The 20400-nt window shown below is 46.0% G+C and overlaps 1 protein-coding gene across 9 annotated transcripts in view; it reads left to right on the forward strand.

The window, feature by feature from the left end:
* SMG6 (SMG6 nonsense mediated mRNA decay factor) overlaps positions 1–20400 on the forward strand; it is a 203313-nt gene that overhangs the window by 94454 nt on the left and 88459 nt on the right. For all 9 annotated transcript variants that reach the window (XM_057714302.1, XM_057714301.1, XM_057714299.1 and 6 more), the window contains 2 exons: positions 1153–1321; positions 13039–13240. In XM_057714302.1, the coding sequence (XP_057570285.1) occupies positions 1153–1321; positions 13039–13240 (371 nt within the window). The remainder of the gene's footprint in view (positions 1–1152; positions 1322–13038; positions 13241–20400) is intronic.

Genomic DNA, 20400 nt, shown 5'->3' on the forward strand with positions numbered 1-20400 from the left:
TAGCCCTCCGTTTGAGCAGTGTCCCCATATCCTTTAAGGCTGCTCTTAGAGTTCCAAGCCTGATTGCTGAGCTGTATAAAGGTAGGGCTGAAGGGTGCACCTTTCTTTCAGCTTCTGGATCAGTTTTGATGAGTGGTGAGGCCCCTCTCTTGTTCCCCTGCCACATCAGCCGTTTGTGAATGCTGGTAGCCTCTGGGACTGCCTGTTTTTTGGAGGGAGGGTAGGGGTAACTCTATTTGGAAACAATTTCAAATTTATGGAAAAGTTGCAAGAATAATACTAAGAACTCTCTTACATACTTTTCACCCAGATTCCCTAATTGTTAACATTTTACCATATTTGCTTTAAGTTCTCTCTCTTTCTATACACACACATAAACCTAAAGCTTATTATTATTATTCTTTAAGGAACCATTTGATTGTAAGTTGCAGACATGGTGGCTCTTTCCCCCCAAGTACTTGACCGTGCATTTCCTAGTCACAAGGACATTCTCTTACATGACAGTACTGTTATCACAATCAGGAAGCCAACATTGATATAGTACTATTATTGAATCTACAGACCTTGTTGAGTTTGTACCAGTTATCCTAAAAAAAAAAAGAAATTTTCTTTCTGGTCTAGGATCCACTCCAGGATCACATGTTGCATTTATATGTCCTGTCTCTTTAGTCTCCTGCAGTCTGGAATGGTTTCTCAGTCTTCCTTTGTCCTTCATGGTCTTGACATTTTTGAAGTGTACAGGAGATTTGTTTTGTAGAAACGCCCTACAATTTGGGTTTCTCTGATAGTTGCTCACCATCAACTTCAGGTTGTACAATTTGGGCAGGAACCCTGGTACCATCTCAGTACTGTGCTGAAGGAAAGCTAAAAGTGGGTGTGGGGGCGGGGGCTGGAGGCCAGGGTAGCGACTTTAGCCAGGCCGCAGGTGGAGCAGAGACAGCTGTCTGCAGGGCAGACCCAGTGCACTGGTTCTCTCTTTGTCCTGCTTTTCAGAATCCTCTTAGGTGCTGGCACTTGTCCTTCGCTTCTGGGCCCAGCTTTCCTGTGGACTTGGCCTCCCTTCCCTAAGAGCTTACCGCCGTCCCAGCGCCCCAGGCCTCATTCGGGGGCCACAGCAGACCTAGGCCCAGTTCTCACCCTTTGCCTCTGCAGCTCAGCTGTCCTCTGCTGTGGAGGAAGAGGATCAAGATGACATCAAGGTGTCTTCCTTTGTCCCGGACCTGAAGGAACTGCTCCCCAGTGTGAAAGTCTGGTCAGACTGGATGCTCGGCTACCCAGACACCTGGAATCCTCCGCCCACCTCCCTGGATCTGCCCTCACAGTGAGTCAGCCTTGCCCACCCGTGTTCCCACAGTGCCCTCTCCCGCAGCCCGCTTGTGTCTGTCTTCCCTCTTCACTTGAACTTGGGTTTTTCCCTTCCAGGAACACCTTCCTCGTCCCCTGATGTGTTAGGTTATTTTTGCCTGTTCTCTAGTCTGTTCCTCCTCCTCTCAGGCTCTCTTTCTCTCACACCATAGCTTGCTCTGTTTTGTTCCTTGCCCTTGATCTTGCTAATTTTCACTGTGTATTGTTCATACTCACCGTCTCTGCAGCTGCCTCCTGAGTCTGGGTGGGTGTCACTAAGTGTGTGTGAGAGACTTTGTCTCTCTCTCCCTTTTAGTTTATCTCCGTGCATCTCTCAGGCTCTCGCTGCTTCTTGTGCTGTCCTCCGCACTCTGTCTCCCTGCCTCCCTCTCACGACACTGCAGTGTTGGGGGGCGGGGTGAGAGCATGCACCCCTCTCTCCCACTCACTTCACCCCTGTCCCTGCAGCACACCCTGCCCCGACTCCCTGTCTCTGTGTGTTGATGTGGGATGTGTCGGTCTGGGTGTATCTATGTAGATCTCTTTGTGTGTCCATATGACATTTTTCTCTTTTCTAATAAGTGTGGTAAAATATGTATATGACAAAGTTTGCCATCTTAACCATTTTTAAGTATACAATCCACGGCATGGTGCATTCAGATTGTTGTGCAACCAGGTAGGGCTATTTCTTGTATTTGTAGCAGTGTGTGAGTTGTAGATCTGTGTATGCCAGTTTGGGTCTGGTTGTGTGTGTGTGTCTGAGTATGAGGGCTTGTGTGTGTGAGGGGGGATTTGTTTTAGCGAAGGCTCTTTGGTGTGCCTTTCTATGTCTGTCTATGTGTTTGTGTCCATGTGCTGTGTCCCTATCTGTGTCTGCATCTCCATCTGTCCTTGTGTGGGGGGGTCTTTGCAGGGTTTCTGTGTCCCCATGAGGAATCTGTTTCACTCTGTGTCTGTCTCCCTGTCTGTGTGTTCATATGTATATGTCTACATCTGATTCTGGGTCTGTGTCAGTCCATGTCTGCTTTGGTCCTGTCCACGACTCTCTGCGTGTGGCTGTGTCCTGTGGGAGTGTTTGTATAAGTTCCTGAATGGCTGTACCCAGGACTGCCTGTGTCCGTGTCCATATTTGTCCATGGGTGTGTCTCTGTGTGTCAGTCTAGGTCTCTCTGTCAGGGGACGGGGGATTTCTATATGAGTGGGTCTGCCTGTGTCCACCTGCCTGTCTTGGCTTGTCTTGGCTTGTCCCTGCCTGCTTCTTTGCCTGCCTCTGTTTGATTCTCTCTGCTGTGTGTGTCTGTGTTGAGGTCAGCAAGCTATGGCCCACGAGCTAAGAATGGTTTACATTTTTAAATGGTTAAAAAAAAAATCAAAAGAATAAGACTTCATGACTTATGGAAAGTATGTGAAAGTCCTATTTCAGTGTCCATAAAGTTGTATTGGAACACAGCCACGCTTGTTTGTTTACACTTTGTCTATGGCCGTTTTCTCACTGCAGCAGTAGAGTTGAGTAGTTATGACAGAGACCATGTGGTCTGCAGAGCCAGAAATATTTACTGTCTATCCCAATTCAGAAGAGTTTTGCTGGGTCCTGATCTGTATCCATGTTCCTGCGTGTCTTGTTCTTCTGTGTGTTAGGGTCACCGTGTGTGTGTTTGTGTTTGCATAAGAGTATCCTAGTGAGTGTACACATAGGCAACTGTCCATCTCTCTCCCTCCCTCTCCCTTACTCTTCCTCTCTTCCTATCTATCTCTGTCTTTGCCTTGGTGTTTCTCTCTTTCTCTCTGTTTGACTTTTCCTTCTCCCTTTCTCCCCTCCCTTCACCCCTCCTTCCCCCACCCGCTATACCGTGGTCTCTGGCGGGTGTAGTGTACTCAGAGTTCCTTCAGGCTCTGTGTCAGGTGTATGTGTGTGTTTGGGAACAAGGGTCCATACCCAGCATCTCACCACTCTTCTCCAGTGTTCTTCCCTGGGAGGGGGAGATACTGGAGGGTGCAGGATGGATACCTAGGATGGTGCCTGTGGCATTTCTAGGGAGTGGGGAGGGGTGCTTCTCCGGGCTGGGGACCACCCTGTGAGTCTTCCAGACTCATGGGTTACCCACAGAGGGAAGACAGCAGCAGAGATTCCTGGCCAGCAGTTACTGACCTTTCTGTGTGGACTATACAGTCTGGCTCTTTCCTGCTTTTCCTTCCTCACATTTCTTCCTTGCTCCTCACCCCAGGAAGCACCCTTGGACCATTAAGCCTGCTCTCCCCAGGCGCCCCCCAGCTCTAGCTCTGTAACCATGTGGGTGATGCTCACAGCATCAAACAAATCTCTGCATCTTTCCTTTGAACCCTCCTAGGTTTCCAAAATGCACTCCAGGCTGAAGCCTCGTGAGCCAGGGTTGAGCCCTGAGCTGGGCAGCCGTGGACACACAAAGGAACAGACTGATCTGCTGACTAGAGGGCAGCTGTTTCCCAGCAGTGTCCCCGGAAGAGTTAACAAGTACAGCCTCAAACTTTTCAGGCCGTTAATCTACAGTGCCGACTAGGCAATTTGCAATTTTGGAAAGAAACTGACAAGGAAGGGCTCTGCTCTCCAAGTATCTGAAGCCCCTGCTTCTGAGCATGTGCAGGGGTCACGGAGTATTCCTCCCTTCCTCTTGGGGGCAGAGGGGGGAGGGGTTGGGGAGGTAGACCGTCTGTCCCTGGAGCTTGGGCCTTCCCTGGGTCACCTCACCTCACAGCCTTAGATATGGTCCACCCAGCCCCTGTTTACCCATATCCTGGCCATCAGGCCTGCTAACTGTCTTCTGCGACCTGTCTCTCTTCATCCCTCCTCCCTCTGCCGCTCCCTCTGGCTTTTGTTTGGCTGCGGAAATGGAAAGCTCACACAGGAAGTGCTGGGCCTCATTTGCTTGAGGTGCTGAATCTGTTTTCTCTGTGGATGCTGGAGCAAATGGCCCGTTGCCGGCTCATGCGAGCTGCTGCCCATCTTTGGGCAATGGCTCAATCTGCAGCTGGGCACGTGGTCCAAGCTGCATCCATCCCCAGCTGGGCTTCACCTCCAAGGCGACAGAGAGGCAGAGGACACTCAAATCAAATTTGCTTAGTGTTTTCAGACTTTTCTTCACAGGGATAGCAAATCTGACCAAACATGTTGAGTCTGATTGCCTAGTAAACAGATTCCTGTAGCTGTCACTTACTTTTTGATGAGTCCAGTTTAGGCTAGAGAAGTCAGTGTGACAGAGAATCGTCCCCTTCTGCACTGTCTCCCATTGCAGTCAGGATCAGCAGCTGGTTGTCTCTGGAATGCAAGTTTAAGCAGAAAGGAGGGGCTCTGTCATCCTGGGGCCTGACCATAGGGCATGGTGGTTTGAGGGCTGGTGCCAGTGTTGGACAGAGCGAACCTGGTCTGACCACCACTGAGGGTCATCCCACCTCATAGCCTTCAGCTCCAAGCAGTGGAAAAGTGAGATAAGAATTTACCTCCCTTCTTTCTGGTTTCTCAGGTAACTGTCTAACACTCGCTGAGTGAACACTGTGGTTGAGAGCTTGGCAAGGTGTGGTGGTTCTCCTGTAAGTTTCAGAGTAACATCTTATACCCACTCATCTTCCGTACTGTGGAGCCTTTTCTTTTAAGGCTGTCGGGAATAAAATACTCCAGATAGTTCTGTAGATGTCAGAACAGTAATCCCTCTGACACTCTTAAGGTCCTTGTACTGCTCTTCATTTTGGAGGGTTTAGGAATGCTCCCAAGAGAGTAGGAAGGAAATGGCTTCCACTTAACACCTCTCCTTTGCGTGTTTTCATGGGTCTTTGCCTGCATTCGTTCTCTGCAAAGACAGATTCCTCACTGATCCTATGATAAGGTGACCAGATAGCCTGCATTTTAGTTTGCTTCTTCTCCAGAAATTCCCTACTCTCAAGTTGTCTCCTTGACCCATTTGGACTGTTGTTTAATCTTGCTCCCTTCATTTCCTTTCTGTCTTTCATTGTGTTACCATCTTTCCTTGCACAGTTAGTCATTTCGAAGCATCCTCTACTTTCTCAAGGGATTTCTAAAGCGCGTCATTAATCTCCTCGGTTCTCTCCTCTTTGCCCATATTCCTCTTCTTCCTGGTCAGGTTTACTTTCCCTGTGCAGTAGCCACTTAGGCACATATGGAGCACGTAGAATGATGATGACAGAACATCACTGACACTGCAGAGTGACAAGGGCAGGATCTAGGGCCATTTGTGCCTTCTCACAACAGTGGCACTTAGTAGGTATGTGTGCTGGAGTCAGCACGTAAGTATGTTGACTTCCCATCTGTATCTGTTAGGAGTTGTAATGGGATGGCTTTATATCCCAGGAGATTTTGGTACAGAGGATTGTAGCAGGGTGTGGAAAGTTGCCTTGAGCCACTGTAAAAGGCAGTGTAGAGTGCTTTGGTCTGGTTAGAACAGACCACAGTGTTTGGAGGGGCCATCTACTTGTGGGGGTTGGGGAAGGAGTGGGGAGTACAGTTTCTGTGCCAGGCCTCTTGTTAGAGGGGAGGGGAAGCTGCTCCCCACTTTACCAAGTGAGCATAAGGTAAATTGTGGATGTCAGGTGGTGGAGAGGAGCAGAGCAGCCGGCTTCCACGAGCCTAAGTGTAGCCCCCTTGCATCCCAGGACCTTTGGCAAGGCTAGGGCAGTGGGACAACCTACCTCATTTCATAGTCTCTTGCTGAAGCCAAATCTTCCCTCATCTTGATCTCTAGTTCTCAGTAAGTGAAAGAGTCAGGGGACTTTGAGAACATCCAAACCTAGCCCAGCTGTGGCAGTTGGTTTATTGCTTTCAGCTGGTACTTGAACCCAGGTCCTGGTCTTGGAGGCTTTCCCAGGTTTAATCCCCAGAGCTTTCTCTGCAGCTGTATGACACTGCGCTGACCCCGAATGAGGATAGGAAAATAGAACCAGTGCCAAGCCAGAGTCTCTTTTTCATTTGGAGTCTGGCTGTCTGCCCATGACCAGGGTTACATAATGGGAAACATAGCTGGGGCTCTGGAGAGCCCGCGTTTCACCAGGCTGCCCAGACCTTCGCATTCTGATGCTATATATCTTCCTAATTGTAGCTCGGATGCATTTATCACACTGTTGGATTGGAGTACTGTAAAAAAAAAAAAAACAAACCTCCAGAAATTCTTGGACTTGCTGCTTTTCCATGGCTTGTCTTGTATAGTCTACAGAGCATGCTGGAAATGGCTTGTAGGGAGCCCTCTGAGGTGCTGTCACACAGGGAGACATGGGGATATGGAGGGAGTACGCAGTAAGCTCATTTCTGCAGGGAGCCTACATGTGTTGACCCTGCAGACGAGATAGAAATTCTTGAGTTAAAAAGCAGCTCGTTCACTCACCCTCACAGGGCAGCCCTGAAATAAGAACTAATCCCAAGTCTAATCGGCACCCCTTCAAGGACGCTTAATACGTCTTCCCAGAAGGGCATTTTAGGAGGTCACTAAGTAATAGTCCATCAGCACTTCCCTGAAGGAAGTGGTGGTGACTGTGGGAAGCCCCTTTGCTACCCTGGCTCCCCACCCAGTCTCCCTGGCTCCGGGTTGGGGCGTCAGCACTATAGCCTGGCACCAGGGGGTTCCTCTTCCTCCAAGTGCTGAGTGTGGGGCACACGTGATCTCTCCCACGGCAGGAGCCACGGTCCCCTCCCCACTCCTCCCACAGGACTTCTTCTGAGAGGAAGGGGTGTTGGCCCAAGGCTCCAGTCTGACCCCAGCAGGGTACAGCCGCTGACCCCAGGGAGAGTACTTTCCAGCTCTGGGCTGAGGTTATTTGGGTCCAGTGTGTGCTAAACTAAGAAGACGTGTTGGAGTGGTTACAGCTGAAAGTTTAGAGAGGCAGGAACCGTGAGAATCCGCACCAGGGAGGCCGCCGAGGGCTCCACTCATGCCGTGGAGATGTCGAGGTCCCCTGGGAGCTGCTCTTTCCCAAACACACAGTGCTGATGGGTTTAACACACCACAGTGATGCGACAGAAACTATACATCTGAGTGTAGTTTGGGAGAACTGAAGTCAGATAAGGCACTGACCTACAGAGAGGTTGAGGGAGGCAGAGTAGAGGTACTTGAGAAATCCTGGAATGAGGTTACCGTGACCTGTTGTTGGCCATAGGGCTCCAGCTGCACGGCTTAGAACATGAAGTTTGTGTTCTTGGAGTAGTGCAGGGTGACTGAGCTGCAGATTGATTTTGCCCTATTGGGCAGAATTAATTTAAGTTGGGCACTCTTCCAAGGGCCCAAGTTGACTTGTTAGTGTAAGTTAGAAGGGCAGAAAGGATCTTCTTTAACTGAGTCTTGTATTTTCTTAGTGGTCACCTAATAAACAGCTATTATTCTTGGAGAATGGTATCTTGCTGCCCATGTCTTAACTCCTAGAACAGTGATTCCCTGATAATTTTGTCTCCTGTGTATATCACGGTGGCATCTGGAAAATATGCTGTAGTTCCTCAATCTTAGAGAGAGCTGCATAGGTCTCCCCCCACCCCCACCGAGTCTCTGCCCCATCTTGTTGAGCTGCCTAGCCCTGATACCAGAACCAGACCCTCAGCCTACTGAAAACAGAGTTGGCGTGACATCCTGGCTTTCCAAGGGATTACTAAGCTATTTCAAGCCCAGGTACTGTTCTTTTGACTCTGCCAGACTTGTTGGATTCAGGTCCATTTCTGTTGTTATCTGCTCACTTCCTGCAGTTTTCTCCAGTTGGTTGGGAAGTCCTCCAGGCCTCAGTGGTCTTAAGTTGGCCATTGACCCCCATGTGGAGAGTTGTGGACTAGAATACAATGGCCCGTAGGCAAACAAGTTTTTAAAAAGGGGATATTACATATCTTAAGAGCATTTTTATTGCTATGGCCTTTTGTCTTTCCCCTTTGTGACTATAGTTCATGGACGTTCTCTTTTTCAGTTTCCTTGTGCCTAGTTTTTATGCCATCTTAGCTGTATTTCCAGAGCTCCTCGCCCCAGGAACCAAAAGACCCAACTCGTTTCCCATCTGTACTACTTCTCTGATCTTCCATAGCTCCGAAACACAATGCAGGGCTTCTTCTCACTCAACTCTTTCCGGGTTTGTTCTGCAGCTGTGGAGTTTGAATGTTAGTGTTTAAACAAGCTGGTATTACACAGGAAATGGCCACCTCCACAGGCCCCTGCAGGCTTGTAACATGGGGTCATTGTACTTGATATTAATCACCAGTCAGCCTATTCCCCCAGTAAAAATATGAAGGGGTGTGTGTGGGCTCAGTCCTCCTTAGACTTGCCAGAAGGATGGCCTGAGCCCTGGTCAGACCTTGGTACTCCATTCTCCAAACTATCTTCCTCCCTTAGTCTGGGCCTTAGATGGAGTTTGCAGAAAAGTTCATACTTGACCTCTTTCCTATAAAGCTGGCGGATCCGCCTTTCTTTCTGAGTTCTAGGAAAGAGATGGATTGTTGTGGTATAACCTGCCTCACATATCTCACGCCTTAATCTTTCTGAGCATGTTGTAGTTGAGTAACATATCATATGAGAAAACTCCAAAATTGTAGACACATAGAAACCCACTGGTCCACCTGAGATCAGGGCTTCTCAGTTCCTTGCGCTGAAGCTGCTTTTCTAATGCTGTGTGCAGAACTAACCCCAGCCTGAAGGGTTAATCTGATTCCCCAAGTCAATATCCCTCCAAACAACCAGGCAAGAGTGTGTGTTGGTTCATTTCTGTGAAATGTGTTTCCCTGGTCACCTGGGCTGGCCTGGGCTGCATTGCATCGGCCGGCAGCTGCACTGCACTCAAACTGACAGCTACATTAAACCTTGGAATTCTGAGGCAATAAAAAGTAAATTAACTCTTCTTTTTTTCCTTTCCTGGTGGAGTAAGTGAATGCATGTCTGTGGGGAAGTGAGTGAGCCTTGGTCCTGAGTGCATACCTCTAACTAGCCACTGCTGGTCTGTCCCAAGCTGGGATCTGGTGTTGAGACTGCAGCCAGAGGTCTGCGTTCCTGGTGTGTGGTGTGTTCCGTGGGGTTGGGCCGCTGGGTCACCCTGCGACTGCTGAGCCCTGCTCACTAGTCACGTCACAGCTGCTTGGGAGCTCCCTGGCCACCATTCTGAGAGCCATAAACAGACTCACTGGGTGCAGTTTCACAGTCTCTGGCTGCCTTGTGTCTGTCTGATGGGAGTTTTTTGGACTCTGGGAGCTTTCCCAGAATATGAGTTGGGACCAGGACAGGTCAGAGGGACTTGCCCCAAGCCTGTAGCACTCTAGAGGGTCCATTTAGAACCAAAGGTGGCTTGAGAATGTCTGAAAACTGTTTGGGGGAGTCATTTCCCAAGCATTTCTAGAAGATTGGGAGCTGTTTAAAGTTCCTCACAGCCACCAGAATTTGACTTGGGGCTCCTTGGCCCAGGCCAACCTTGAATCCTTAGAATCCAAGGACTGGATTGGAGTGAAGGTTGGAAGGCCCTCCCAGCTGGGATAAGGACTAGAGCAGGAAAAGGCTGACTTTTCCCCTTCTGCTCAGGCAGGAAGCCCTGTGTTCACCCACGGAACTGAGCCCTCAGCCCAGGGGCCTGATCGGGGTAAGCTGAGGTGATGTTGCCCAGGTTCCGGGAATTACCCCATCCTTCTGCAAATATCTTAACTTTGGAGTTCAGACATCTCACCTAGTTTTTGAAAGTACCTCTTCCTTTTAGTATTAGTTTCCCGACACTCCCCTCTCCCCCACCCTGTGTGGGGAGTCATCGTGTGGCCGATGGGTGCCTAGTCCGTTGTGGTGCTCAGTTAGAGAGGAGAGAGCTGATGATGAGATGGGACGTGATCTGGGGCCGCCCCACTGTGGTGCCGGAACCACACACCAGTCTGACGGGATCAGGGCCGAAGTGACCTTTCATCAGAGTATTTTGTGTATTCCCTTGGTTCTGCTCAGTCTAGCTTGGCTCTTGAGCCACTTTACATTTCTGAGTTGGGAACCCAGGATACTTCCTGTGTCTTTTGGCATCAGCAGCTCTCTTACAAATGAATACTAGGGTAGGAACTCTGATCCACTTCATTTTTGCAGTGAGTCTTAAGGTTTTGGCACAAGGTGGGTGGTAATGGGCAAAAGGCAGATGTGGGCAGGGGTCCCTGGTGGTGGCCAGCAGTCTCTGGGAGGAGTCAGTTTTGGTTTATCTGAGCCTTAGGGGACAGGGAGCCTCGTAATGAGAACCACATGGTACCACATATTTCTTCGTCTTGGATCCAAGATGGTAAGGGTGGGAGGATGAGAGAGGGATGTGGGGCCTCCCGTTGTGGCAGCCGTGGGTAATTTTCTGCCGCCTCTCCCTGGATGGAGATGCTGCTGCCCACACCCCCCCCCACCCCACCCACATCCTAAAGCAGCCTTGACCTGCCCTAGCACCAACCAAGGCCCCCAAGCCAAGAATTCAGCTGGGAGACTTTTCACCTTCTTCCTTCTCACTGTCGTCTTTCCTGTTTATTTTCCAAATTGCTGCTCTGCAGCCGACCAGTGCCTGTTGGCCAGAGCTCACCAGCGCTGTGGGATCAGACTCAGGCAGTGGGCTCAAGTGGCCAGCAGGGCACTGGGGGAGGAAGCAGGGAGCTGGAAGAGCCTCCCTGTGCGTCTCCCATGGGCAGCGCTAACCTCGGAGGCGGCCCTGAGCAGCCCTATCACATCCGGTGCTTGTCTCTGCAGCCGGGACTGGAGGATAAACTATCAGAGCTGTGGGGCAGTGCATCATTCCTCTTATTATTTTCTTCTCTGCAGATGGGGTCGTGGAAAGTTCAGTTCCTTTTAACCCTCGAAGTTCTGTTTATTCTACAGCTGGTAGCCTGAATGCCGCGTTTCCCATTACATCACAAAGGGGCTCAGGCAGATCTCTGCACAGAAACGTGTTGCAACTGTTTATTTTTTTCCATATTTAAACATTTCTGACAGCCAAACTCAGCCAAGCCAAAAGATGGAGCTTTGTGAATGAGTCTGGTTGTCGGTGTCTGTGCAGAGAGAGGCTTTAGAAAACTTGTCCCTCCGGTGATTCTTCCCAAACGTGTTCTTTTTCCTGGGTAAAGCCTGTGAGGCAGGTTACTTGTGCAGTACACGTGTGTTGATTGTGTGCCGTTGTGTGATTAATGGAGCTGTGTTCCGCCTGGTTCCCAGGACACTCTTGAAAACAAGATGTTTCATTTCATTGCCTTTTCTTAGTGCCGTGATTACAGTAAATAAACCAGTGCAGGCTCCTTCCACCTGGAGCCAGTCAAGGAGTCCCCACACTTCTATTCCACTTTCTCCCTGGCATCCCCTTCAGCGCCACATCCCTCGAATGCCCTCTTCTCTGCCCTCTCCCAGAGGCTCCCAGTCTCCAGGAGGAACACGCTGCTCAGGTGGGAGGCCCCTCCCTAGCAGACGTGGCTCATGCGCAGTAGCTCCTCTGGGAGAATTCCAGGGTGTAGCTCGCTCTTCTAGCTCTCCCTGCATCTCACGTCTTGCCACTCTACCTCTTGAGCCTAATTGTAAAGTTTTTCTTCGTTATTCTATGCAGCTCACTCCTTTTAGAGTACGGCTTAACATCCACAGGGCACTGCCTGTTCCAGACTCCCTGGTTAGGTGATCTTCTGGAAGAGAAAGCCAAGTCTTATGCAGCCCAGGGCCGATAGACTTGGCAGACCTTGGATCTGACCAGTCTGGCTATTTGAGCTGCATCCTGTGCCGACATAAAAGAAAGCTCTTAAGGACCCTTAGCACCCCTCAAAGCAGGGATATAAACCACAGTATGATGGTGACAGAGAAGTGAGCCTTCTTTTTCTCATTCTGCCCCTGAGATTGAACTGGGGAGAGCCAGACTTTGCACTGTCAAGATTTCTTCTTGGGTTCAGCCGGGACCTGGTGATATGCAATTAGGGGTGAGCAGCTATCCCAGTTTGCCCAGGACTGAGGGGTGTCTGGTGACATGGGATTTTCGGTGCAAAAACTGGGACAAATCCCAGGCAAAACAGAACAGTTGGTCACCCTATATGTAACCTTCCACAAGTGAGGGAGAGGTGAGGGAGAGGGATGGCCAAGACAGCACTGATGCTGGTTCGTGTGCTTAAATGCATGAGAAATTTTACCTTCCTGGGAGGATCTTGCCAGGCCAGGCATTGAGGTTTTTGTTGGGTGTGTTTGATTGTTTTCCTACTTATATGTAGGAAGAGATTCTGAAGCCTTGTAGGGGACTGGGGCGGGAGGTAATAACCACATGACTCGTTGCCTGGTGTGACTGGCCCCTCTGGCTGTGTAGGAGGAGGGGAGATTGGCACTCTGTTGCCGTCTGTGTGGCATATACTTGGCTGGATGGGAGTGGGGGAATTCTGCGAGCTGCCTCAGGCACTAGTTGTCTTGAGTGTTTGAGTAAGTGTCTCAGGCACACTATCTGGAAAGGTGACAGGACCTGCATTAGGCAACTGATTCTCTAAATTCTTTTTCCTTTCTGGTTAGGACTGAAAACTCCCCCAATCAATTTCAGTTTTTTGCATAAATGGACACACAGCCGTCAGATTACTGCCACGGGCACAACTTGGTATTCTAGCTTTTGGAGTTAGATTTCCTGGCAGATGTCAGCCATAGACAACATCTGCCACGAGTACCTCCCTGCTCACAAGTGCTTAGAATACTTTAATGGTCCCTCTTTAGAGCCGCTCTTCTTTTCTTACCTTCTTTCTCATAGGGTTGCTGTGGATGTGTGGTCGATGCTGGCTGACTTCTGTAACATACTGACTGCAGTGAATCAGTCTGAGGTGCCACTGTACAAGGACCCGGACGCTGACCTCACCCTCCTTATACTGGAAGAGGATCGGCTTCTCTCGGGCTTTGTCCCCTTGCTGGCTGCCCCTCAGGACCCCTGCTACGTGGAGAAAACCTCGGATAAGGTCAGCCCCAGGCCAAACATCCCTCCCCATTCACCCCTCCTCTTAATTCTCCAGACTTTTTTATTCTTGGGAAGTTTTCTGTGCAAACGGAACATGATTAAGTCATTGAGAAGGGTGTTAAGGGAAAATATCGACCTTTTAGCCGCTGACATCCAGCTCTGTGTCCTGAAAAAAAAGCCCTCTCGACTTCCTTTGGTGTGTGTGTGCGCTCGCTGGCATGTTGTATATACGATCATTTCCTCACTTGTTTAAATAGTGCAGCTTGTGTTGGCAGTGCTCTCACTCAGCTCCAAATGGTTTGCATCATGCTTAAAGCACCCTCCTTCCTCCCCCCTTTCATCCTTCCCCCCAGCCACAAAACTCTGCACTAGGAAAACAGCCAGGGCTTTTTCCCTTCTCTAAGGAGAAGAGTGATAAATAGGTGACTAGAGAGAAGCAGACACCATGTGTTAACTAACAAAAAAAGCTTTTAGGAATATGAAGCATTCCCCGCTGCCTGGTTTCTATTTTTCTTCCTCTGAGGACTGTGTTTTAACCTAAACTTTTTCCTTGTCTGTCTGTTTATAGAAAACAAAGCCCATTGCCTGTTGCCCTGGTGGGGACTGTGGAACTCTTAGTCTCGGCTTAACAGTTGGGTCTGCGGCCAGGTGTGGGGAGTAGAGCAGTCCGTTCTGCTTCGCTTTCCTGTGTGGAGGTTGCTAGGCTGGGGAAGTCGTGTCCACAGACCCCAGGAGCAGGCTCTCCTGTGCCGAGCAGGGGAACTCTGTGACTGACCTCTCTATGGAGTCGTCAGCATCACGTCCCTTAGGAGAGAGCCTTTTGGGGCGAGTCCTCAAGTGGCTTCTCAGAAGAAAGTCTTTTGACCTAGATGAAGTATGTATAGAGATGTAGGTAGATTTTTTTTTTAATGTCAGATAGTAAAAACTAAATTCCAAGCATTAACTACAAATATGAGAGAGTTTATGTTGAACATAAAATTTTTTAACTCATTCTTAGTGAAAAAAAGAATATATGTTCCTTGTAGACAAGTAAAAAGAAGAAAAATGTATCCACAATCCCACTATTCTACCCAGTGGTAATGTAACTGTTGTTTTTGCTAATTATATATAATCATATTTAACTTCTAGTATATACACACAGGTTTGTTTGTTTTTTTTTAAACACAACTGGGGGTCGTATTATACATGTTATTTGTAATCTACTTTTTTCATTTAGTATCTTTTAATGTGTTCTTATATGGAATCATTTTTGATGACCACTTAATATTCTTTTCTATGCCAAGATTTCTTTAACCAGTCTGCTTTATTGAACCAAGGGACTGTCCTGAAGTTTTGGACTACTGTAAACAGTGAGGTGATTCCTTATAGTGGAATTTTTTTCATATATTCCCTTTGGTTCTAGACACTGACATATCAAAAACTCATTCTCTTTGGGTACATTTAATGGCTAATATTGGGAATGTGAGAACCTTTCTCTCTCAAGAGGAATACTTATTTTATGCTTTTCCAATGAAAAGTTGGAATAAAATCCTGCTCTTTTAGTCTCAGAAGGGAGTAATAATGGGGAGGTGTAGTGTGTGAGGCTGAGGACAGCTGACAAAGTTCAGACTTTGTGGAAGATGTTCAGTTAGAAGAGTTGGAAGAGAAACCAGGCAACCATGGCTTGGGCCAGGGGAATCCTAGTACTTACTGTTCTTCTGTGATCACGAGGTGGTCTTGACTCTGGAGGGTGCTTTTGGGAATTGGCTGTTGGGTTAGCTGTCTTTCAGTGCGGAGCAAGGAAGGAGTCCTAACCAGCTTAAGACTTGCTAAGCCCTATCTTCTCAATCAGCTCTCCCAGCTTTAGTGTTGGCATGTGATACATGTGTATCGTATAGTCTATGGTGCATACACTGTATGACCTGGCAAGAAGAACACAGAGCCAGCGGGCCATGCCCTCAGCCTGTGGTCGTGAATCACAGGCTGCCTGCAGTTGCAGCTCATTGAGACTAAGGTAGGTCTCCACTTCAAGGGCTGTGAAATAGGTGTGCCCAACACAACATCTCCAAATCCAAACTCCTGAATTTCTCTCCCCCAAATGTAGTCTTTCTTCAGTCTTCCTGTCTTGGTAAATGGCAGCTTTGACTTTGGGGGTGCTCATGTCAAAATTATTGGGGTTATTCTTGGCTCCTCTCTTCTTCTCACACCGCCATATCTAAACTGTCAGCCATCCAAGTCTTCCTCACCTTCAAAATAAATGCAGATACAACTCTTTGTTACCACTACACCATAGTTCAAGTCAACAAAATGCCTTCTGACTGGTTTCTCTAGTTCCTCCCTCCTCCTACTCTCCAGTCTGTTTTCAACACAGCCACTGGAATGATCTTTTTAAAACATCAGTAAGATCATGTCATTTCTCTATGCATACTCTGATCCAGCTCCTGCTGCTTTCCTTGTGCCCAATATGTCCTAGTCACAGTGGCATCCTTGCTGTTCCTCAGACGAGTCACATACTCGTGCCTCAGGGTCTTTGCACTTGCTTTCCTCTTAACCTGGAACACCCTGTCCCCAGATAGCTGTGTGGCACCCTCACTCCCTTCTGAATGCCACCTCGTTGGAGAGGTCTTCCCTGGCTACCCCATATATAAGATGTAACATGCCTTTCTTTTCCTTTTTCTCTGCTTTATTCTCCATGGCAGAGAAAAATAACATCTCTTGAATATCTAGCATGTATCAGTCCCAGGACGAGGTACTTCTGCCCAGTATTTCATTAAGTCCTCATGATATGCCTGTCAAGTAGGTATTAATACCTTCATTTTATAAATGAGACAACTGAGGCTCAAGAGAGTAGTGAAGAATGGTGATAAACTCATATGAAGTATGTCCATGCCTGACCTGGAAGATTGGTATGGATGTGTCAGAGGGACTTTTTAGGAACTCTTGACCTTTTAGATTTCTGCAGAAGATAGACATCTTCTCCAGCTTCTGATATTCACTACTAAGAAATGTAAAGTATCTCAAGGACTTTGTAGCAGCAACATGAGCAGTTTCACTGCTGGTAGTCACATGTTTGGTCCAGCCTGGGTGCTCACTCAACAGGCATTCACTGAACAGGCCTACGTTACACACCTGCACACACGAGAGAAATCCAGACATACAAGGCAAACACCCTCCTAGTTTGGGAGGCTATTTGTGCCACACACAAAGATGTGAGAAGCAACCTAAGTTAATTTGAACCTATAGTTAAGGAGGAACTCTTGAAATTTTGTAGAGTTGGTACAATGAAGGCAGTGAGTTTCCCAGGGAAGGCATTGCTCAAGGAGCACTGATTTGGCATTAACCTATCACTGTACTTCCCAAGCATGTTCCACGAAACTCTAGTTTTATAGGTTCTTACTAGATGAAAAAAAAAAGAGTTTCACAATCATATAAGTTAGGGTAACATGCTATTAGACAGCACCCATTACTGCAAGACTTCTTGGAGCTTTTAATGTAGTGTACGTTGCGAGGAGGATAGCCTTTGCTGTCTTTCCCAGACTTGCTTCACCCTTGGTCTTTTTGACTTACTGTACATCTTGCAGGATTAATATTCTGCCTAAAAGAAACAAGCCATAGTAGAAAACCGAGGTATGGGATGAGTAGGAGGTGAGAAAACAGATTGCTGTTGCAATTATGCAAAAGTAAGATGAAGAGTACAGATTAGGGTAAAAGCAATAGAGTGAAGCTGGTTACATTTAGAGAGAAACATCACAGATGTTGAAAATTAGAGCCAACTAGAAGAAAGTGATCTTAGGTTCATTGAGTGGCTGCTTGGCACCTGATTTCATAGGTTAAGTGGCTTACCCAGGGTCATGTAGCTAAGTGAGGAAGTATAGGATTAGAATCCTTGTCTGTATGACTTTTGACAGTGATGTTCTTATGAATGACTTGACATCTAGGATTTGCTTCAAAATAATCTGGGGAGGAAGGTGGATGGGAGTGTAGATGGGGGGTAAAAAAAGGCCAAATGTTGATCATTATTAGATCTGAATAATGGGTACATGGAGTTTATTATAGTATTCTACTTTTGTATGTATATGAAATTTTCAATAAGAACAAGTTTTAGAAGAATAAATAAAACTCCGTGTCCTTTCTGCTGCATTATACTGAATAAGCATAAGTGATTGAAAAAGTAATCAAACATGATAATAATAAAGTTAAGATTTTGCAGTCATAATCATGTTCCAGGCACTGTGCTAAGCTCTTTACACGTATTTCCTCATTGAAACCCCAATAACCCTATAGGCAGATAGGAGAAGTGATAAAAAGGAAACTGTTTTAGGAGAAAGATGTTAAGTTCATGTTGTACGTTAGCCAATATCAAAAAAGCTTAATTATCATCTTCAAAATATACATATGTGACTGTATAGCTATAGGTAGTACTGAACAAGGATTTATTTAGTGACAGGCCGTGTCTTTCCCTTAGGCTCTGAAGCTGTAGCCATTGAATGAGAACCAACACATTTATGTCATAAATAGATGTAAGCAGTCCTCATTCCAGCATCCCCAGGAAGATTAATCTGTGTGATCTACATTGTCTTCCTTCCCATATTATCTGACCAAGAACTAAGTGAAGAACTTTCCAACAAGCTAATGCCGGAGCCACTCTTTGGCTTGATTAGGGAATAAATTATAGGTCATATTATATGGTGATGTTATGTCTCACAGTCACATCCCATACATTCTTACAGTCATCTTTGCTTTCTGTCTTGGATGTAGGATCCCAGGAAACTTTGTCATTAATAAAGTATGTAATTGAGGTTAAAGATGAAGCTTGATTTGTCCAGCCTTCAAAACTACTGGCTTGTCTGTTAAATGACATTTTTGGCATATTGTTTGTTGTACACATAATTACTCAAAAATATTTTGAATAGAAAATAGAGACAAGCACAAGAAAATAAGAGTCACCTACAGACTACCACCTGAAAGTAAGCGGTATTAAGGTTTCGTATATGTCCTTTCAGTGTCTCCCCCCCTCACTTCTTTTCCTTTCATAAAATTGGGACCATACTATATATGCTTTGTTCTTGTTTTATGTTTTTTTAAAACCCTTGTTTTTATACACACACACATACGTATATACATACATACATACGTACATAGTTTGCGGGGAAATGTTGCCTTTGTTTTTTGGTGGTCTGGAAAATGTTAATTTTAAGTGCTACCAGTGGCTAATTTTTGGAAAAACATACATAATCTATTCTTGAAGTATCAACATCAAGAATGAAAGGGAAAAAAAAAAACAATTAACTATCCCATATTTAAGATGTGGAAATTCAGACCACTTACAATATGTATTTTGTTTTTCACATAGTTGCATTTTGTTTCTAAATTTACAATAATTATTTAGAATTAATCTTATATTGTTTTCAGTGCTCAGTTTTCAGTGTTTTTAGCCTTTTTATTCTGTGGCTGTCCCATTCTTATGTTCTTACTTTGATTTATGTGTTAATCAGATACAACATTGTAGAATTTTTTACAGCAGAGATAACATGAAGGCTTTTTAAAAATTAAGGTGATTTTTTGTAAAATACAGTAGTAATATACATACTCATGCAAAAGAATCAATTCACAAAAATATGTAGTCAGAAGTCACCCTCGGGCTTCCCTGGTGATGCAGTGGTTAAGAATGCGCCTGCAGGGGCTTCATAGGTGGCGCAGTGGTTAAGAACCCGCCTGCCAATGCAGGGGACGCTGGTTCGATCCCTGCTCCAGGAAGATCCCACATGCCGCAGAGCAACTAAACCTGTGCGCCACAACTACTGAGCCTGCACTCTAGAGCCCGTGAGCCACAACTATTGAGCCCACGTGCTGCAACTACTGAAGCCTGTGCGCCTAGAGCCCATGCTCTGCAACAAGAGAACCTGCTGCAATGAGAAGCCCACGCACCACAATGAAGAGTAGCCCCTGCTCACCACAACTAGAAAAAGCCTGTGTGCAGCAACGAAGACCCAACACAGCCAATAAATAAATACATACATACATACATAAATTTTTAAAAATAAAAAAGTCATCCTCTAGGGATAACCACTGTTAACAATTTGATATTTATCTTTTTAGAACACTTCTCTGCCCATTGAAACATATTAATAAATACATATATATGATCAAAATGATAGTGTGATGTACATTGTCTTCCTAACTTTGTTCTTTTCATTAAACAGTGTATCAAGGCCATTCTTTATGATTACTTTTTGAACACTTGTGTTTTGAAAGTGTTCTTATTTTGTCCTTTCATGTGAATGGCAACTTAACTTAGGTCAGCTTTTTTTCCCTTTAAAACAATAGCTATTATTCCATTGCATTAATGGTTAGGAAAAATTGGAGAAAAGGCTGATTTTTCTTCCTTTGTAAATAAAACTTTTTTTTTCCATACAGCACGGGTAACTTACAACTTTTTAAATCTTGAATTTCAAATTGAATGAGGATTTGTTTAGATGTTGGTCTCTAATTTTTCATGGCGCATAATGAGCTCTTTAAATCAGCAGATGCAGTTCTATCTTTGGATCAGAAAAGTTTTCATCTCCCATGTCTTCGATTACTGATGTTGTGTTTGTTCTTTTCTTCAGTAATTTCTTTTCTCCTAACACATATATTAGATCTCTGTTCTTTGTCCTCTGCATATCTTTCTGTCACCATTTTAATCCCTTTTTGTTTTGCCTCTGCAATCTCAGAAGGTTTCTCAAATTTTTCCTCTCTCTAATTGGTTCAGATTTTTATGGTGCTAATTCTGCTCTTTACTGCTTCTAATTCAGTTTTTAAGTCTGCTGTTGCACTATTTCTTCGCTTACATTATTTCCCTGTCTTATCCTGTAACCTTTATATTTTTGCCTGCCATTTACCAAGGTCTTTTATTTGTTTTTATTTCATCATTTATTTTTTAGCATACTTCACAGAATCTGTAATTTTAAAAATCCAATTGTAAGAGTAAAGCAGCTACTGTCTTCTTCATCTACCATTTTTCCCCCAAGTATTCTGTATTTCTCTGTCTTTTTGCATGCTCTGTTCCCTTTTCTATCTTGCAGACCCTTTTCATAGGCCCCAAATTGTACTTCTACAATTTGATTCTGGCCTTTTATATTTCTTTGAACAAAGAAAGGTTTACTCAGGTCTGATATTTTCTCTACAGTAGGTTAGGTAGAT

The sequence above is a fragment of the Hippopotamus amphibius genome, chromosome 17 (genome assembly GCF_030028045.1).
Source record: "Hippopotamus amphibius kiboko isolate mHipAmp2 chromosome 17, mHipAmp2.hap2, whole genome shotgun sequence".
Lineage (NCBI taxonomy): Eukaryota > Metazoa > Chordata > Mammalia > Artiodactyla > Hippopotamidae > Hippopotamus > Hippopotamus amphibius.